This window comes from Leptodactylus fuscus, chromosome 4 (genome assembly GCF_031893055.1).
Source record: "Leptodactylus fuscus isolate aLepFus1 chromosome 4, aLepFus1.hap2, whole genome shotgun sequence".
Lineage (NCBI taxonomy): Eukaryota > Metazoa > Chordata > Amphibia > Anura > Leptodactylidae > Leptodactylus > Leptodactylus fuscus.
In genome coordinates this window covers 74,078,688-74,100,501 of record NC_134268.1, presented here as the reverse complement: position 1 = coordinate 74,100,501, position 21,814 = coordinate 74,078,688, and the positions used below count along the sequence as shown (strand labels likewise).

Genomic DNA, 21,814 nt, shown 5'->3' with positions numbered 1-21,814 from the left:
TTAGAAGAACCTGGAGGAGGGAGGTCTACAGGTTGGTGTCATGTGCTAAAATCCTGCATGAAACTGGCCATAACAGCTTATATTTTCAGGATTGCCAAATTTAGGGCCATTTGGTGTAGCTTCAAAATGACCTGTAATGGTGATTTACTTATCACGAAAGTTTACTGATGTTCACTCTGAGGATCTTCAGTCTAAATTCTGTAGGCATGTCTGGTTAAAGTTCCTACTGGTTATCATACTATAGATACAAGAGGAAATACTACCTGCTTAAATGTAGTATCCTATGCTAGAGCAGTAACATCTCTTACGCTAGGTTCACACTAGCGCCCGGAGTTCATTCTCAGCTTTCCGTCTTCTGCATGCAGAAGACGGAAAGCTGTCAGACGGGGTCCGGCCGTGAGCGCCGGTGAGCGTTTTATTCTCTCCGCCGCGAAATCGGACACAGCGTACTGCATGTCCGACTCTGTGTCCGATTAAAAAAAAATGGTTTTGCGGCGGAGAGCATAAAACGCTCACCGGCGCTCACGGCCAGACATCTTTCAAACCCATTAAAATGAATGGGTATGAAAGAGTCCTGCAGTTTTCCGTCTCCTGCTCAGTTTTGTGCAGGAAACGGAAACCTGAATGAACAGAGACCGGGCGCAGATGTGAACGAGCCCTTACACGTTTATGTGGTTTTTCATTGTTACATCATTGTTAGCATTGTTTCTTTGCAGTCCTAGAATCCTGGTTTTGAAACGACTAAAGGCAACCCCTGCATGCAGATATATATTCTCCCTATGTTGTGGGTTTCTCTGGGTACTCTAGTTTCCTCCCATACTCCAAAAATCGTACTAGTAGGTTAACTGGCTTTCTATCACATTGGCTCTAGTGTGTAGCGTATGTGTGCATCAAAATAGGGGAATTGGCTTGTGAGCTCAATCAAGGCACAGGGACTGGTGAGTATCTTAACAATTTCTGTGCAGTGCTATGGAATATGCTGGTTCTATATATATATAAAAAAATGTTCATATAATGCATTAGTATAAGAAAACAATCCAGTGTGTAACTCTTTAACAAGCCATGAAACAGGATTAGAGATAGTAGATAATCCCATCATCTATCCACAGATCCCCTGCTCCTCCTGTTTTTAGGGTGTTTCCCTCTATTCTGTATAAACAGTGGTGGACTTACCACATGGCTACTACATTGCCTGTAACATTATGCCCCGGTATTATCACTCAGTTCCCAATCTACTGGTCCTTTGTCGTTGCCCCCTCCCACAACCCACTGCCCTGGAGTTCGAAAATTACCAATAAATTATCTCTAATTTTCTAAATTGAGGGGGAAAGAAGAAGGTTTGAGGTTTTCCTAGTTACACCCCTACATAAACAGCAGGATTTTGGTGGTTTGAGTGGAAACCCTTTAATACAGTTTCGGAAAGGTATTGGTTCTACTTAAGGAGAACCTTTCTTCACCTCCAATTCAAGTTCTTAGTATCTATTTGTAGGCCTAACTCCAACAGTAGCACAGTGGGAATTTTCTTCTAGCCCCCACTATTCTAGAACAACCAGTGCAGCTGGTTTTGGTGCCTGATATACTATTAAAACTCTGTAATGTCAGAAGGGCGGTGTCAGGCAGGGGGTGTGATTCAGAGCTCCAATCAGAGATGGACAGTGTCAGAGCTCAGACTCACACCCCCTGTCTGCTCCTGCCTGATACCACCCTCCTGACAGTACAGAGCCTAAATGGAATATCAGGCACCAAAACAACATGGATTGCTTGGGATCTATGAGGGCTAGAGAAAAAATTCCAACTGTGCTGGAATCAGTAGCGCAGCAACTATTAAATAATACAAATAGCAACCATGTTGGATGTGGTAAAAGGTCCTCTTTAAGTAAGCCAATTTATATGGAGACTTAGTGATAATACTGCAGGGGAATTAGGTTTTTCAAAAGGAGCGATCTCACTAGGGACAATGATAGTGCAGAGTGGACCCCAAATGTACTGTCTGCAGATGAGTCTATGGCTTGACTACTATCCATAGTCATGTGCCAGAGCTTGCAAAAGAGTTGATCATTGACTTACAGAGTACTACTGCCAATAAGTGGAACTGGAAGATAGTTCTCTTTTCATGTGAAAGAGTTATATGAATACTTATTTCCCATCAACCATCTTAAAGAAAGACAGAAACTACCTGTTAAAATAAGTCACAAACCATCACACCACAACATTCTCTATCCATTGCATTCTATATCATTTTTCCCCATAAAAACATACCCTGTGTATTTTGTCTCAAGAGTCTACTCCTATTGTCTTCTTCCTTAGCTTTTAATAACCAGGCACAGTTTATGATCATAGCCTTGGGGTACTGTGATGTCATTCGAGTATAGGATGCTTAGAAATATAGAATCAAGTCTAAGATTATTTCTCGAAATTGTTTGTTTAAAGAAAAACGCCCTACATAATGCATAAGGCCTATCATTACCATTATAGTATGCTGAATAATATTGTCTGTTATCACTACAAGGGCTTGAATCATTTATGATGAAACGTGTAATTTCAGGGGAATCTCAGTGACTCTTGTTTACACGGTAACTTTTTTCTTCCTCTATCAGATGAAGCATCGCCTAGTTAAATTGTTCCAGCTTATTTAATTTGCTTGTCAATTAGATAATCATACTAGCTTTAGGGATAAAATATGTTTCTTGCAGAGGGATTGCTAGGAATGTATTGAGACAACCAAGAAAGGCGATGTCTCATAAATTAATGAGCTTTCGCATGGGGGAGAGAGGGCTATGCTTTAGGGCCACTGAGGTAGCTGTAAATTTGTCACTGACATAAATTCTGCCATACTCTGAATTGTTGGGAAATTAAATCTGTAACAGCTGACAATACCGTGCTATTAAATCAGAATTAAACAGTCTAATGATTCATCCATCACCTACACACTTGCATATCCCATAAAATCCTTTGGTTGCCAAATACTTGCCACAAGTGTTTTGTCATAGTCCAGACTGTGTACTAATTAGTAAGTGTTAAAGTGGCTGGAGATCCTTTATTGTCCATCGATTTCATCATACTCTGTCTAATAGGTGTATACTCTCAAGTAGAAACAAATCGGAAAACTCCTGGACCCCATTTATAAGGCTGGGCCTCCTTATGTAGCAAAACACAGGGCCTAAGTGCAACTTCCAATGTAGTTATTTTATTAATAAGTATATAAAACAAAACAATACACTATTACATCTTATACAGCAATGTAAACCAAATGTACAATCATAACCTGCCCACAAAAACCGTAGCCTCACTGCAGCAATGTCCGCATTCCCATGACATCCGGAACCCAATTGTAACAGAAAATAGGCACAGTATCTATCTGTATGAAACAGGTGGGGGTGGTGGGGGATGCAGGTAAATCATGTAAAGTAAGAAATATTTTCCACTGAAAGAGTTGGACTCTCACAACCATAATGGTGCCCTCATTATCAATACAGCCTTGCTGAAAAGTTTCAAAAATACATAGGCAAGAATGAGTTAATGAGGGATTGTGGATAACAAAATACAATAAAAAACAAGCACCTATTAGTTCTATGGCTGCTAGGGATAATACACCCACTTGCCTTACCGACTGTTAAAGTCTTCTGTCTAAATATAGTGGGGCAAATTCATCCATCCCTCTATGCACGCCAATCCCAAACGTGCTCCACAAGCCCCGATTTTCTGGTATATGATACGGCAGTTTTAATAAATTTACCTGACAGTCCATAAACACATGAAGACACTATTAATGACAAAGGACTATATAGTCCTGCTCACACAGTAGAAGTTTTGTGTGTTGAGTGGAATCAATGGAAGTCAATGGGCTTGATGTGTAACCGCTGCTTTAGAGGTCTGTCAGTGCTAGTGTAAACCTAGCATAAGGATCATCCACATGAATGTCAAAAATGACCATGTGACAACTATTAGTAGAATACATTGCGGCATATTTATTCAGATTGGCGTTTCTTATGCCACTTTTAATAAAGGGCCCAAACGTTGCGATGCAGGCCTGCCTTATCAAGAAGCTCAAGCCTCTTATTAAATCAGGTGGATGCCAGTGTGCTGGAATGGAGATCTACACCAGTCAGGTACTGGTGTGAGTTACAAATAAATATGATGGGCCAAGGCGGCCCTGACCCAGTCCACTTCTGCTCCACTCCGCCCACATTTGCTGAAAGTGGCAAGCAAGGTGCTGAATGTCAAATGTGCACCACATTACCCATCTATACCAGAAAACTGGCCTAGAATTGTTCATAAATTCCCCCAATTGATTTCAATGTATCTGTCTGCACCCCATATAAAAAACACATATGCTACAGTTAAATTAAAAGGCTACAATAAATTTATCCAAATACCCAACAATAGACAAACATATGGAGAAATGACAGGCACAGATTTATTCTGCACATGATTACAAACATATTTCTGGCTGCCAAAGTGATATTAAACATTCCAATCTAACTCATATGTGTCAACAGTAGTAGTCTCATGCTGTTACAGTGCCAACCATGCAGCAACGTGTGCACAGTGTAAACCACCAGCATGATACAGCACTAATATTCAGCTGTGGATTTACTTCCAAAACTTAATAAGAGCCATAAACCCCCAGTGACCGTTCCATTCTGAAAAAATAAAAAAATCGGACCTAGACCTACACATGGGTTGTATAACAATACGATATGGTTTCCATAGACTTGTATGAGCACCATGTGGCAGCACATGGGGTCCCTAATGCTCCTACACAGTCTCCATGCACATGGCTATGTCTACTTTAATTAATATGTCGTGTGAAACACAGATGACAAACAGAACACAAAATTAATAGAACATATAAACATTATATTAAATAATTTTGAGTGGTCAAATATCATTTTCATTTCAGGACTAACTAACAAACTACTGAAGTACGTTCTATCACTTAACATTGTTGCCCCATCAGGACGTGTCCTGTCCACCTGCACTAATAGGGAATAAGGGGGGACTCAAAGTCAGGAGAGCTGCTAAGAATCATGGAAAGTAATACTACAATTCCACGCAGAGGATTAAAGCGATTGTCTGCGGAGAGAGAATCCTTTCAAGTATCCTCTCTATACTGACACAGTATACTGCATAGTAGAAAGTAAGGAACATAATAAAACAAACATGACACAGAGAGGCAGATATAGGTAGATGAACTGATTAGACGGTTCATTCACTGAAACAAAAGAGCTTGGTTGGAATGTGTGGCTTGGTTATTTGATTTACAAAGGGTTACAATGACTCCAAATTACTCATCTAAATTGTGAATTGAACAAGAGGAGTTTATTATGATTAGAAAACCTTAATTGTATTAAGAGGATAATGTTCTCAGGAATTCTGTTCCTTCTCATTGTCAGGTATTGTGTGCTGACAACCAAGGATTCCTATGAAGCACTTCTAACAATGGAGCACAATGAATGAAGAATACTTTGCCTACAACTTTTACTTCTCAATACCTTCAAATCTTCAAGGTGAAACGTGGCCCTTTATTTATTTATTATGCTTACTTATATAGCGCCATCATATTTCACAGCGCTTTACAGATATTGTCACTGTCCCATATAGGGCTCACATTCTACATTCCCTGTCAGTATGTCTTTGGTGTGTGGGAGGAAACCGGAGTACCCGGAGGAAACCCATGCAAACAAAGGGAGAACATACAAACTCCTTGCAGATGTTGCTCTTGGCAGGATTTGAACCTAGGACTCCAGTGCTGCAAGGCTGCAGTGCTAACCACTGAGCTACTGTGCGGACCTTTATTCTTATGGACCTTTATTCTTATTGACCTTTCTAGGATTTTGTTGTCTGACAAGTGTAGCTACTACTTTAATGTCACTACCACAGATAGGAAACACCAATAGAAAAAATAGACAAAAATAGAAGACTAAATATGGAAGTTCCCAGGGAGTCTGTCAGCACAAACATCAGTTATAAACTAAACACGTAGTACTTTATTGTGATCTGAGGTTCCAACGCTAAGAACACTTACGAATAGCCAAATGAGCCCCTCCTTGGGCTTTTCCTCATATCCCTCAGATAATTTGGGAACATCAAATTTGAGAGAAAACTGCAAGTTACTAACACAGGTAACTGATGTTTATGCTGACAAACTCACTTTTTCACTATTCTAATATGCTTCTTCTGACAAACAATATTGAAGACTAGAGATGAGCGAACACTGTTCAGATCAGCCGATCCAAACAGCATGCACCCATAGAAATGAATGGAAGCACCTGTGACGCCGGCCGGCCGCCGGCAAAGTCAGCGTCACAGGTGCTTCCATTCATTTCTATGGGTGCATGCTGTTCGGATCGGCTGATCCGAACAGTGTTCGCTCATCTCTATTGAAGACCCATCTTTGGACTGGCAGGGGTCCCGAGTGTAAATCCCCATCAATCAGATGCTGATGACCTATCCTGTAGGTCACAACAGATTCGGAAAGTCTATAGGTTTGTCACTTTCTGTGTGACCCAGGAGGAATAGGATGTATTTCCTTCCCCGATATTGGAATGCTGCAATGAATATAAATTTTGGGATAAAAGAAAAGAATACATGGCGAGCTGAACGGATGTTTTTAAAATAAAACCTGTGATTATCATCAGTGAGCAATTCTACATCAATGACTGCAATTTATGAGACTCCTGGAAGAGCTCATTATCAGAAGTAGTATGTTCAGAGACAGAATGTAAGTTTAAAGTGCAAAAAACTCACACAAAAGCTAAATTTATATAAAGGAATTAAAGGGGTTGTCCATAAATCGGACATAATACACTTCTATTCTCTGTCAATTAGAAAGAGTAGCCAATGGGGTTCAGACCCCTGGGACCTATTTTATGACATATCTAGTGGTGACAGGTTACAAAAAGAAGAAACATGTTCAGTCTCTGGATCACGAAAATAGTAACATTTATAGACCATGGAAACGAGTGAGCGTAAACATACAAAGTAAACTAAATGGCAGGTTTATATTCTGGGTCCGGACATACAACGACAGGGAATCATCCCAGCCATGCTGAAAGGGTTGTATAGGAAAACTGTATGTTACAGTAGTATATATGATAAAATAAAAAATCTCAATACTTACCTGTGACCCCACCGGTTCTTTGGTAACCTTGCAATGAGGTGCTGTATAGCCACGTGAACACTATAGTCAATCACTGGCCCCAGTAGCCACCACTGAGGCCATTTTTTGGCTTCCGCAACCACATTGTTGTATGACATGACATTGACGCAGTAAAAAACACCAACTATTAGCCAACTTTAATTCAAATCTTGGAGAATTCCTTAATAAACCTTTGGACTGGGGATGTGTCACTGCACCATATGGCTTAAGAGAAGGGGTAGAGGGTGGCATTTGACGCCTTTGAACTAAAAAAAATAGTATGGGTGCGTGTTCACTGGGGAACTGACCAACTCCAGAGAAGAAACCATACAAAAATTATGCGACAGTGACATGGTGGCTCAGTGGTTAGCACTACAGCCTTGAAGCACTGGAGTCCTGGGTTCAAACCCTGCCAAGAACAACATCTGCAAGGAGTTAATATGTTCTCCCTGTGTTTGTATGGATTTCCTCCCATACTCCGAAAAGAGTAGGGAAAAAAATGTACATTGTGAGCCCTATATGGGGCTCACAATCTACAAAAAAAGAAAAAAAAAATTGTGATGGCACTCCAATTTTTCTCTTCATAAAGTATTTAGTAGCAATTTGTTGTATGCAACTGTCCCTGGTTACCGTATGACATCACTATTGTGAATTTATTTGCCTCTGGACCAATGCCTGATGAAGGGGCAAGTTCCCGAAATGTTAACATTGCACCTTACAATGAATTGTTAATAAACACTTTACGCAGAGTAAAATTGGAGTGCTGCCTCATAATTTTTGCACTGTATGTCTTGGTCAACAGATGACCATATAGTTGTATGGTATGTAGTGTAACTGTAACAAACCCCACATATATAAGATAAGATAATCCTTTAATAGTCCCACATTGGGGAAATTAACCCCATTAAATTAAATTTAATTAATTAATGACCGGAAACATACCATGTAGGTTCCTATTGAATGACTACATGGTAGAATTAAATAATTGTTTGATAACACAATGAAAAACTTTTGCTTATGATTATACAATTACTTATTAAAATTGTACTAGCGCTTTAAGTGGGCGTGTGGCATATGTCAAATACGTGAATGTTCTTTAGGTAAATGCAAACTGTATGGGCAGCATGAGTCCATTTCAGAGTAGGATATTTTCAATGTAAAACTGACAGTGTGAGTGACATGTATACAGCAGGAACAGTTTTTCAATTCACATTCTATAATTTTGTACATGAGGGCTTTGTATGGCAGAAGGGAGGGGGCTCTCTCACTACTTGTACAGGGGGGGGGCTTTGCTATCAGTGACTGCCCTAAGGCTGACAAAGGTTACAAAGAAATATTTTAATGCAAAAATGTATGTTTATTCACACTAGTAATTATTGTCCATAAATGACTGCCAATAACAACCAATATCGTCGGGCTTTTATACAGCAAACCTGCAAAATGCCCTCTGCGCACATTCCGGGCAGGGAGCAATTTCCCGAGCTGGCTATTAAGCTTGGACAATTGGCTTTCATTTTTAAATGTTTTTCTTTTCTTCGTAAAAGCTGTTACTGACATTGGAGTTCAGTCTTCTTATGTATAAGCTTTTGTATTCTCAACCCATTGTGCCTTTAAAATGATTCTTTTATATATATCTCAGCACAAATTTTTTTTTCCATTGCAGCATTCTGCTAAACAGCTTCAGGGATTTGGGAAAGAAAACAAGCCTATTTCACTTTAAATGTCAAGATGCAATTCACCTCAGCATGCCATTCAAAGCGTACAAAGCGATGGATAAATGCATCCAAAAATGTTGAGAAGGCCTACCAATCAAAGATGTCAGATCGAGGTAGATTGCTATTGATGAAACTGTATAGAACAGTCAGAGGTGGGCTGTAATCATAGTCATTCGACTAGAAGGAGTGAAACTGAACAGAGCAGAGATGTTACAATGGGAAGAATAAACAGCCTACAACACAACATCACGTAAAAGCCATTAATACTAAAACAAAGGAGTCTGCAATCACCGCAATGGAGGAAAGTAACTTTCACTCCACTCCCAGCCACCGGGATGATTCATCTTATATGTCTATGCCCCAGTTCATCCGAGACTTGTACAGTTTAAAGGCTTTCGTATAGCTTCAGGTGACCATGCAAAGTTCTTTCTCCATAGCCTGCATCAGGTAATACTTCAAGGCTATTAGAATTGTAAATTAGACCTAACTTTGCCATTGAAGTCAAGTGTGAAAAATGCAGATAGCTATTGGATGTAATTTAATTAGGGAGATGTAAGGATATGGTCTTTCTCAACCTGGCCATGTATAATTAGTGAAAGGTTTATTGTCTCTGGAACTATAGGAGGCATAGCGCTACGAGCCCTATTACACACAAGTCCTGATACCGCCGTTTATCAGTCTGATAGATACAGTCGCCTAATGAGGGACACTGCTTTATCCAGCCAATATAACAGGGGCAGATATATAACCTGCTAAACCATGGACCGCAATATCACAGCTAATATAAGCCAAATATTGCCAAAATAATCTATTTTATTCACTAAATAAATGAAAAAACATACATGACACACGTACCAGGATGATGTTAAAACTATATAATTGGAGGACAGCAGAAGAACATGCAATACTCATGCAGTAAAACAATCAAAATCACTATAACTATAAAGTACTAATTGCTCAAACCGAGTCACTAATAAATATCCAGGATTATTCATTATTCATACAAAAATCTCCAAAATGAATGATGATTCATACTGGATATTTATTAGAGACCCGCTTGGAGAAATTGGGATTGGGATTTGGATTGTTTTACTGCCTGGGCATTATCTGTCCTTACACGTGTCTTGTATGTTCTTTATCATTGTTGGGGCTGGAAATGATATATTTATTTGCCCATCTTTTCTGGTTGTAGTTGTGTGTATATCCTATGTGCAGAGTGCCCTTAGGGTAAAGGTAACACTACCCTAAAAAAGGACCTTTCACCTCTTCCACCAAGTTCTTAGCATCTGTTAATAGGCGCCATACTATTCACTCTAGTGCACTTGGAAATGTCTCTATAGTCCCCACCGTTCCTGAACAACAAGCAGGGGTAGTTTTGATGCCTGATGTGCTATTTAAGCTCTGTAATGTCAGAAGGGCAGTGTTAGACAGAGGGTCCTAATGCTGATATCCATTCAGAGAAAACCAGTGTCAGAGCTCAGAATCACACCCTTTGCCTGCTCCTGCCTGACACTGCCCTACCGACCACATAGAGTCTAAATAGAGTATCAGGAAAAGGAGTTAACAGCATTGATTGCTCTGGAAAGGTGGGGGATAGAGAAGATATTCCAACTGTGCCAGAATCTCTGGAGAATCGACTATTAATTGAGGTGGACTTGTTGGAGGTGGTGAAAAATCCTCGTTAATGGGATTGTCTTCTGACGATAACCCTTGTTTGTATTTATTCATGTAATGTAATATCACCACCATCTGAATTCTTGCATGCCCAACAAACAACTAGCCTTGCTGTGGGTTATGGGAGCCAGATGAGCTGAGATCATCACTAGGGCTCCAAATGGAAAGAGACTGTTTCTAATCAGGCAACCTCTTTAGAAGAACACTGGCCTAAAGGACTGTAGAGGATTGCCCTATTTTGATTGCTTATGGGTTGTCATATTGGAAAGGAATTTGTAGAGGTCCAAAAAATGGTAATCCTAGAAAATGAGAGCCATAAAACTTTTATTTCATGTGACCCATTTACATGGCTACTTATTCTTAGTTTCATAAAGCTCTATTGTTACATAGTTTGTTACATAATGTGAGAGTTATATATTCTATATGTGATTCTAATTGTTTGCCTGATCACTACCATATATTAAAGTATGTGCCCCCCACAGGTACTATATCATGTCATCAACTGAGACACATGCTTATTACATAATATAACAGCGTGTTACGTACCAATAATGCCAGAATATCACTAGTTATGTGGCTTACAAGGAATGCTATTCTCATTCACATTACTGACTCTAGCATCTAATATACATATGCAAGGAGATTTTACTGTTATACCCTAATATAACAATCTCCAACTGTGACTGCCGTCAGTTCCAAACTATATAAGCCAGTAAACTAAGCCATACCGTGAAAGGAAGTAAACAATTGCAGTACTTTAAATGAGAATGCCATCATGTAGTGCTGTCAATCATAAAGTGGGCCATACGGCAAGGAAACTTATTCTGAGCTTCACAAAGTTTTGCTAATATAATAGAGAAATTGAAAATGCGATGAAACGTGCAAGAGTCTCATACAGAGACAAACTTATCCCCGCAGAGCTGAGAGAAAGTTCCAGAGTATTAAACAATGTCTATTCTAAAAATGTCATGGATGTCACTTAATAGAATAAAAGTTATTGCGGTTACCTCTTAAATTACATCAAGATGAGACTTGAGAATGATTATCGTGATATAGTGACTATCATACATTGTACAGGCCAAAATATCATACAAAACCATAGCCAAACTTCCTGCAGTCTGTGAATTTATATACAAGTCCATGTCAGACTGTTTGGTCAATCACAAACAAGGAGCTCCATAGCAGAATTCGGTTTTTACCGCACATCTACTGCTCTGTATATCTACCTCCTGATGAACACTCTAGTGAAACGCGTAGAGGTGTAATTATTAGCTCAGAGGGCTTTACTTAGTGAGGGTATGTTTGTCTGGCAGCCCTGTCCACTTTGGATTGACAAGACAGGGCATTATTAGCTGAGGCTAGAACACCTAACTCACTGGCCATTTATCTATGCATTTGACATTGCATTTATTTGAATACACGGTGTGCAAGGGCAGGAAGCATTAGTGGAGCTGTTACACAGTAATTCAAGGGTAGTGCATCTGTTTTAGGGATAGTGGTGACTATAAGAAATCTATTGAGGGATGAGTCCCACCTATCGTGCACCCCCTATGTAGCTCCTCTATGTATATGTTATCTCCATGCTACCTTGCATGACCAATTAATAATTTTTACTAAGGGGATTTACGTTTTATTGGCTACTAATAAAAGTTAAATTTTAACAGGGGAACTTTTTGTGCTATTTTGGATCCATAGCAGAATTCACTGCACACACTGAAATCTGATATACGACATGTATATAGTGTATATAGATATATAAATGTAGTGCAAACAAGACTTTCTGCAGCATGATAACTGACAGAGTCAAGTTAACTCTTTGTGCTCTGTGTCAATATGTTATGAGCCTTGTTAACTTTTGCTTTATCTGCTTATCAACAGACCAAATCCATGGATATATTATATTATTCATACTTGTCAATATTTTTTGTTTGTCCCTTGGAATTTGGTAAAGTATAGGCATAGCCACACACCTTTCTCAACAGCCCACACCCATTATGTGACTACACTCCCCTCACATAATTCTGCACTTCCTCCAAAATGTACATTGAGGCTCCAGGGCCTCCTCTAATGGCCTTCAGGATATTTTGGGAAATATATGCAATATTATTATTTAATGTGATTAAAAGCATTTTGCAACAACTCACAATCTAAGAAAGGCTAAAGGTGTTGTCCAGGATATTTTTTTTTTAAGTCGGGGAAGGTGAAAAAAAAAAAGCCATACTCACCCATCCCCATTTCTCCGGTGTCTCCCAAGGCAGTCTGGTCCTGCTGCTCCCGTGTTTTCTTCCATCGGAAGTCCCCACCGCACGCGACCGCTGAGGCCAATCAGCTGCCTAAGGAAAGGAACATGGGATATCACAGCAGGTGAGGACTTCCAAAAGAACACAGTGGAGCAGCAGGACCGGACCGTGCTGGGAGGCTACTTGTGACTTCCCGTGTCCTTTCCGTAGGCCACCGATTGGCCTCAGTGGTCATGTGACCGCTGAGGCCAATCAGCGGCCTAAGGAAAGGGAGACGGGACGTCAAAGCTAGCGAGGACGAACACGGCAAAGCAGCAGGACCGGACCACACTGGGAGACACCAGAGCACCGGGAACAGGTGTGTGTTTCTTCTGCAGGTATCCTGAGATTTAGAATACCCATGTGCTTATTTAAACAAAATTGGTACAGGTGTTAAATCTCCATTGAGTGGTCACATGACCTCTTTATTATAGATGGGCAAACGACTTGTACTGAGCCGTGTTTAACCTGATTACTCCAAACTGTTAATTTTTTTACGAAACTATACAAATGAAGATTCGTCTCGGCTTAACTAAAATGGCCAATACTGGGGTCTCTTCAGAATCCTTAAAGAATTAAAATACAACATAAAATTGTAAGTTACTTAAAAAGTGTGTGGTATTCCTGCAGTTAAGATAATAAATGTCTCATCACCTTCTGTATGGGACCACGATGTTCACTAGAATTGAGAGAAACCTTATTCTTATATATAAAGAAAATGTATGAAAGGATTGATTGATTTCTACTTGAAGTTAATGAAAGTGAAGACTGACAACAAGCAAAGATCTTACAAAATGCCAAAGTATTGAAAGAAAATGTAAATGAAAGAATAGTAGAACATATTATACAATGAAATATCCATATCTGAATTTATAGCCAATTAAAAGATAATTTTTTTTTACAATTTTTAAAAAAATATTCTGAGTTTTAAACATTTCTTTAGTCATCTTAGTTGGTGACAGTCTTTAGTCTTGATCGGTTTCCAATGGATAACAACATGAATTCAGGCCATGATTTCCTTATTGTGGCCAGTGGCCATTTCTTGTGCATGCAGTGTCCCCTGTCTGATAAACTGACCACAATAAGGAAATCATGGCTGGGTTATAACTGCCAGCCCATAGATCGTTCCTGTATTCATGGTCATATCCATTGACAACCAATCAAAACGACTCTGACAACTGAGATGGTTACAGAAAATCTTTAAAGCTTTGCAAAATTTTATTTATATTTGACAAAATATTTGACTTTCAATTGTCTCCAAATCTAAATCTAATTTTGTTCATGGAAAACCCCTTTAAGGTTATCAAATCTAGGTAAGGTAAAAGTAAAACAATCCGCTTCCATTACCAACACAGAATTCACCTTTTCTGCATTTGCATAAATGAAAGAGGTTGTCCTGTAGTTTCCATAATTTATTCTAAGTTTTATACTGGAAAATAATCCAATGTTTAGAACAGACTGACACTGCATAAAAACCATTTTAGGAGAAAGCTTTAGCAAATTGATTTGAGAAAATGTCAGCAGTATTTTTTGTAATATTGGAAAGCGTGCCAATACCCTTCAGAAATACAATATGATAACAAGGTCACTTGCTACAAATAATGTCAAACTTGGAAATTAACTTACCTAACTTTACATTTCCTATGCTAATTCCCTACAGTAAAATGGACTGATTTTTATGCTTTTGCGGTGACATTTCACACAGGTATTAATGCAATGTTCCTCTAAAAGGGTTATTTTCTTTATGTTTTTACCAAGTTGCTCTTTTTTGGACATGTTTTTGTTAAAATTTACTTAATATGGGGAAACAAACTACTCTACACCCAGAATGGCTCTCTCATTCAGACTGAAGAAGATAGTAAAGCTGCTGTATGTGTCCACTTTCAATAATGGTTAGCCAAACTACACACTTTCCATAGCTAGTTCAGGTGCCATTCAGTCTGTCTCCATCTAAATATGTGCCCAACCCAGTCAAGTATGCATGCGTTTTCAATGGGAGGAGGAGAATGTTGTTGCCAGACACCTCTAGCAGCAGTTTATCTTTCCTAAGATCACCCTCCCTCACTTCTTTTGGGCGTCCAGAGCTGTCCCTCAGTGAGGTCATGTGTCCAGGGTCACTGCTGAGGCCCAATTACAGTACATGTCTCAACAGTGACCTTGGGCGTATGATATCTCCAAGGAGACTGGAGATATGCAACAGCTTCAGACCACAAAGAGGCTCAAAAAAGGTGGAGTGTAAATGTTTTTTTTTTTTTTTTTAATGTAGATTGTGAGACCCATATAGGGATCACAATGCACATTTTTTTCCCTATCAATATGTCTTTGTAAAATGGGAAGAAATCCATGCAAACATGTGGAGAACATACAAACTCCTTGCAGATGATGTTCCTGGCGGGACTCGAGCCCAGGACTCCAGCACTGTTGCCCGAGTGTAATTTTTTTTTTTTATTTTGTACCCCCTCTCTGGGCCTCCACCTTTTATACTCTGGGGTCTGAAGAGACTCCAAAGTATAATAAATTATAAAAGTGCATGTTGTGGCGGCCATTTTAGTTCATCCGGGACAAAACCAAAATTTTTAAAAACTTGAACAATTGGAAATATTCAGGTTCAACCTAGCTCATGCTGAAGTGGTTCATCCATCTTTATTGTCACTGTGCCCTTGATCATGTTGGAGTCTTTTTTAGATGACACCTGATAGCTTGTATGTGAAGTAGCTCTAGTTCCTCAATAGGGTGGTAATCTTCTCTTTTCTCTAGGGGTGTGTCACTGGGAAACATAACCTTTTCAAAGTTTATTAATATATAACAAAAACTACAATAAATTTGTATTGTCATAATCTTTATGACCTGCATTGTAAAAACAAATCCCATAAGAAAATGGTGCAGATGCAGTTTTTCTCTAATTCCACCATATTCAGATTTTTTTCCCAGCTTCCCAGTACATTGCATGGATTATGAAATGGTAAACCTACAAAGTGCAAAGTACAACTTTTCTCGCAAAATTAATCCATCATACGGTTCTACAGAAAAAAATTGAAAAAAGTCATGAAGTTTGGAAGGTGCAGAGTAAAAACTAAAACCAAAAAAATGGCAACATCAGGTTGGGGTTAAAGTCATACAGATTTACTAGGTTTTAGATTTCTGGTAAAGACAAGTTGATCCAGGGTTTTATACTGATTTTTTTTTTCTTTGCTTTCCTCTGGATCCAATACTGTAGGGTTAAAGGTTGGACTTGATGGACCTGTTTCTTCATCTAACCCAAACTACTACTCTACTATGTTAAAATCAGAGGAAAGCAAGTAAATACACAATAAAATGCTTCACAGGAAAACACATGCACACAAACAGCACACAGTCAGGCTGTATAATCAACATCAGGCTAAGCGAAGATCACTCCGCACAGAGAACTAAATGATCCTGAAGTCTTCTTTTCTTCCTAGTTATTATGACCCCTAGTATCTTTTCTATCTGCTATGCGCTTGTATGTGTTCTTTCTTGTAATATATTACTGTATTATTCATGCTGCTGTATCACACTGAATTTCCCCATGGAGGGACTATTAAAGGATTATCTTATGATTTCCTTATTGTGGATAGATAATCAGGCAGGAACACTAAATCCATGAGAAAATAACTTGTCCACAATAAGAAAATTATGGGTCTAAGTGTCTAAATACTTTGGTCATATTGTCTATGGAGGCGATAAGAATATTTCTGCCTATCCCAAGTATAATATTAAATACTACCATAGCATCTGCTCTATTAGTACCAAGGACTATCTGACGTAGCTGTCTGCACATAGACATTTCTTACATGTTTTCTTTCTTATAATGATGTACCTCTATGTATGAGACAATAAACAACCTTACTTTTCTTGCAAAACCCAAGTGTTGTTGGACCACAAAGCAGTTTCAGCGATGATAATGGCTATAGTTACACTCACGCTATTTACTATCCCATTTTCTTAGAGTCAATTCAGGCTCATTAGCACAGAATACAGACCTGGCACAGAGCTTTATACATACGATACAAGAAGAACTCAAGGGTGTCATCGCTACCAGAAGAATGTGACAAAGAATTATTGCAGCGGGATAAATAAACTCCAATCTAAAATGACAAGAGCTATTCCCAGTACACAAAAAATATTTCTACCGGACTCCATAGATAAAATGAAGTAAAATCCGCAATCGTTTCACCCTGATTGGGATATAAAATTGTCATACTTATCAAAGACTCATACTTTGCAATTGTTTTCAATTATATATTTATTCCAGTGTGATCTTCATTTCGTAAGCAATTTTCATATCAGGTTGCTATGTACATCTTTCCACAACACGCTAAGCAATCAGGGAAATGGCAATTTATTTCTATGTGGTCTCATTGCATCTAACAAGTAACAATCAAGCTGGAGAAATGTCAAATCAGACAGTGGGAAGCCTAGTGCTAAGCGTGCGGCGCCGCTACTTAGCATGGCATTGTGAAAACACATCCACACGGGAGAACCGCAAAAATGTGTATTCCAGACGATGCAAACAAAATATACTAAAAGATTTTCACCGTTCAGAAACTTCATTGGCTACTTTTTTGCTTTTGGCTTTACTCTCTGTCTGCAATGAAACTTTTTTTTTTTTTTTGTTTGCATTTATAATATTCACTTTCAAAATGCGTTCCCTTTGGCAAAGCTTTATCAATGGGGTCCCAAAATAAATGGTCACGGAATAGGCCAAACAGCAATAACTTTATTGATTTTTCTAAGCTATAGAACGATGTGTGTGACCTCTGATGCCTGACTTTTTCCTACAAGTAAATCTGGATTTATAAAACAATAATAGAGTTGTCTTCATTTTGAACTTAGTCATACACAGGAAATAACTGAGCCGAACATGTGTTTGACCAGTAGATATTTCTCCTGACAGCTCCTTAAACATACAGGTTTTGCTGTGTTTTTCTTACCCTATTAAATAAATAGGGAAAACACTTTGAAAAAAGGAGCAATTCTGCAGCTTTTTATCCTCCAAATGTGTGGATGTAATTAAACAAAATCTCATTCACTTTGCAGGTATGGTAAAACACCAAAAATGACACAAAATCCATAACACAAATGCCTATCTTTATTTAAACATTAGTCATAAAATATGTAGATAAAAAGAGGTAAAATGGTGGAAGGTCACATGACAAAAGGCATACCTCCCAACCGTCCCAGATTCGGCGGGACAGCCCAGGATTCCAGGTCTTGTCCTGCGGTCCCAGTCGGTGTGAGGTGTGTCCTGGATTCAACTCATTTGCATTTCCGGAAAGGACGCAGATGAGTTGAATACAGTGGTGAAGTAGGAGCGAGCAGCCCCTGTCTAACTACTCTGCCCCTGTGTGCTCCGGCTTCAGGAGCTGTAAGCACGATGTAAATTACGCCACCAGGACAAGAGACTGCAGATTGTACAGCAGGGAAGCGAGGAGAGGTGAGTATCAGTGTTTTTTATGTTAAACTTTGGCAGATGAAGAGGAACAATAAACTGTCAGGGCAGATGGAGGTGGACAATTAGCTGGGGGGCATATGAAGAAGGACATTAAATTATGAGGGTAGATATAGGCCGGTCATTAAACTGTATGCGCAGATGAAGGAGGTATTAAACTAGGGGCAGATGGAGGTGGACATTAAACTGGGGAAGCTGGAGGGGGACTTTAAACTGTGGGTGCACCAGGAGATAGAGTTTATACTGTGGGGTCAATCTGAGGAGAACATTGTAATGTGGGAGCACATAATATTAAGGTAACTGTAGGAGCATTATACTGTGTGGGGAGCACAAAAAGAAAAGGATGGGAATGGGTGGAGTCAATTTAGAAGTGGGTTGTAGCTAAATTTGCCACAGCATACATGGCATGTCACATATTTTGTCCCTATTTCTGTCCTCAAAGTTGGGAGGTATGCAAAAGGTAGTGATGCTGTAGTAGGCAGATCTTATTCAAGTAAAAGCAGTGACGCTGCAGTTCTCCAGATCCTGCCTGCACATCATCTCCGGCTACTGCAGCAGCCTCTGACACCTGGAGATTGCCCTTTATCTCTGCGGTGTCACTTTTTGATGATCTGAACTAGCATAAGTGTTTGTTAGCTACAAGCTGGCGCAGATTTTGATGCAGGCGCATGACCTGGTGCACCTAATTTATTATGGGGGCTGGGTTTCCTTATAAATCAGGAACAACCTACACCAATGCAGGAACTTAAAAATGCCAGTCTTCAATCACTACAGTCAGCCATGACAAAACCCTAGAGTAATCCGATTTGAAACATACCTCATAGATACAAGTCTACTGAGTGATCCGTGAACTTGGCCCGAGAAATGAAATGTTCTATTTATTTCTCGGATCTTTCACATGAAACATTAAAACAATGATTGTATGTATAGATCCATTAAAGTCTATTGTAAAGTGTGCTGGCCATTGATACACTGGCTAGAGAACCCTGTGGTGTGAATGAGCCCTTACACAATAGAAGTACCTGCTAATCTATTTGTCCGTGGATTAACCATTTACTGTTTCCAATAAGAATAATACAACGTGAATGGAGTATACTGTAACCCAGGATTGATACAGGATAGATACAGCAGTTATTTAACATACAGATTATTCTGCCACTTCAAGATGGGCTATAATGTGTCTGCTTATAAACTAGTTTGCGCTCTTTATATAAGGGTTGTTACATGCGATTGATTGTCAGTCAATGTACATATTACATTTCTCAGTGAATTACTCTACTGTTATAAATGTCCATTACTGTCATTACGGACAAAGTTACGGACAGGACACAGATGGAGCCACCTCTGTCTGTGTCTGTTTCCACTGACTCTAATGTAAATAACGTGACGGAAGCAGAATTCCGCCATGTTTGTTTTGTAAAGGAAGACAAAGTTCTGCATGCAGGAGTCAGAATTCATGACAGAGGGCTCCGTCTGCATCTGTCAACTAATGTTCATTGTCCTCACCCTGTGATGGATAAGAGCAATGGACATTAAATAATGGTGGTGTGAACCTAGCCTAAGCAAGAATATTGTCTAAAAGGAAACACGCTACTGAAAAAGGATATTGTGGTTACTAACTCACAAAGAGATACAAAGATTTCCTCACTTCCAACCAGGGCAAAAAAGCGGCTTGTCACTGAAACAAATGTGAGACTCTTTTTACAATTAATTCGATTCTTGTTCTTTTAAATAACTACTTGTAGATTTAATTAAAACTTTCATTCAGCAGGCATAGTGCGGAAAAATATTCATATTTAATGGATCCTAAGAATAAAGGAGCAGTGTGCTGCGTGCGTATAACAGTAAAGTGGTATGATGAGTTCAAGCATATTGTATCATTGTATTGTGTAGTTATATACTGTATGGAGTTGTATTTGTCTTTTATAGGGACTCTCTTCTAGGAAAATATGTTTATAATTGTTGCAGGGAATTCATTGTTAAAGGGGATGTTTGATATTAGGTAAAATCTGAGCACAGGCAGGAGATGGTCTAAGGCTAAAGCCCCATATAATGAAAAAGCTAAAAAAATAAATAAAAAAAAAAACGTTGCCGAAAAGACGCAGTGAGAACGCCTTGTCTATTTTCTGTAGTGTTTTTTTTTTTTCATTGAATTTATGCTGTGTTTTCCTTCCATTTTTAAATATATACATGTTTTCGAAACACAGCTCTATAAGAAGCTCTTTTTTTCTGCAAAGTATAGATGAGATTAACCAAAATCCAATTCACTTTGCTGGTACTGTGAAATTCAGAGTTTTTATACAACTGCATTTCCACAGCAGCCAAAACATGGGGTGACTCTAGTTTGAGGCCTAAGGCTGCCTTTACACGAGTAACGCCGGGCTTGTAAAAATCCTCATTCACAGCCGTACACGTGAGCGCTGCGGAAGGCTCCCGAACACTTCCCATTCACTTTAATGGGGGTGCTTGTAACGCCGGCTTTACGAGCGCTCCCATTTAAGTGAATGGGAAGTGTTCGGGAGCCTTCCGCAGCGCTCACGTGTATGGCTGTGAATGAGGATTTTTACAAGCCCGGCATAACTCCGTGTGAAGGCAGCCTTACATTGCACTTTCTGCTGTCAGAAAGCAGTTGTTGAAAACAATGGGGGCAGATTCCAGGTGCTTTTTGGTGAAGAATTTGAGGCACCATCTTACAGTCACAATCTGGTGACCTATATGGTTCCTCATTCAAAACTTTTTTTTCAATAGCTTGATCTCCAAGTAGTAATAAAGATATACAGTAGAGTTATTATATACAATAATGTTATTTTCAGGCCAGGCATTTTCCGTGACAGTGATTAATGCGGCCCGCTTACCAATTGATGTATTTTCATCTAACAGTTTATTAAGAATAAATGAAATTTCATTCCAGAACTCAGGAAAATGAATCAATTCTTAATCAGCTACATTGCTATTATAATGCCTCTGATTTAGCAAATAACGGTTCGGGAGTGCTCCTGCTGCTATGTCATATTTTAGAGGATAATGTTGTAAATCAGTCAATGTACAATTCATGGACAACAAAATATAACTTTTCATTGGTAAGTTAGATAGAAGGGTATTAAAGGTTGTACCAATGCCAACAAAACAGACAGCATCTTTTCAGGCACAATTTACAAAATTATATTGTTAAAATGCAACAATGTTGAATGTTGAACTTTACCCACCCGTTCATTTACTTGCAACTTCCAGACTATATGTTACACATGCATTTCTTCCCCATTTCTGTTCCCAGCGGCCCATACATCTATGAACACTGGTTCACAACATGTCTTTGTACTCAAGCATCCCATCATCTCCCTTTGTGACAGCTTCTCTCACACAATCCCTCCTGACTATTTGCTGCTGACAACTGCCATTGTTGCCAGTGGGAGATTGTGCAACATAAATCTTCTAGTTCCAGGGCACCAGAGTGTAAGGGCAGTAAATTTATAATGCAAAGACTACTGGCCACTATAGACAATCAGTAAGGAAATCTAAGTTTATCCAGTCCTAG

The 21,814-nt window shown here is 39.1% G+C and overlaps 1 protein-coding gene across 8 annotated transcripts in view; it reads right to left on the bottom strand.

The window, feature by feature from the left end:
* PTPRM (protein tyrosine phosphatase receptor type M) overlaps positions 1-21,814 on the bottom strand; it is a 568,788-nt gene that overhangs the window by 131,777 nt on the left and 415,197 nt on the right. For 2 of the 8 annotated variants that reach the window (XM_075270675.1, XM_075270678.1), the window contains exon 16: positions 12,756-12,863. The exons of the other annotated variants lie outside the window; for them this stretch is intronic. In XM_075270675.1, coding sequence (XP_075126776.1) covers positions 12,756-12,863 — 108 coding nt within the window. The remainder of the gene's footprint in view (positions 1-12,755; positions 12,864-21,814) is intronic. 8 annotated transcript variants of the gene reach the window in all.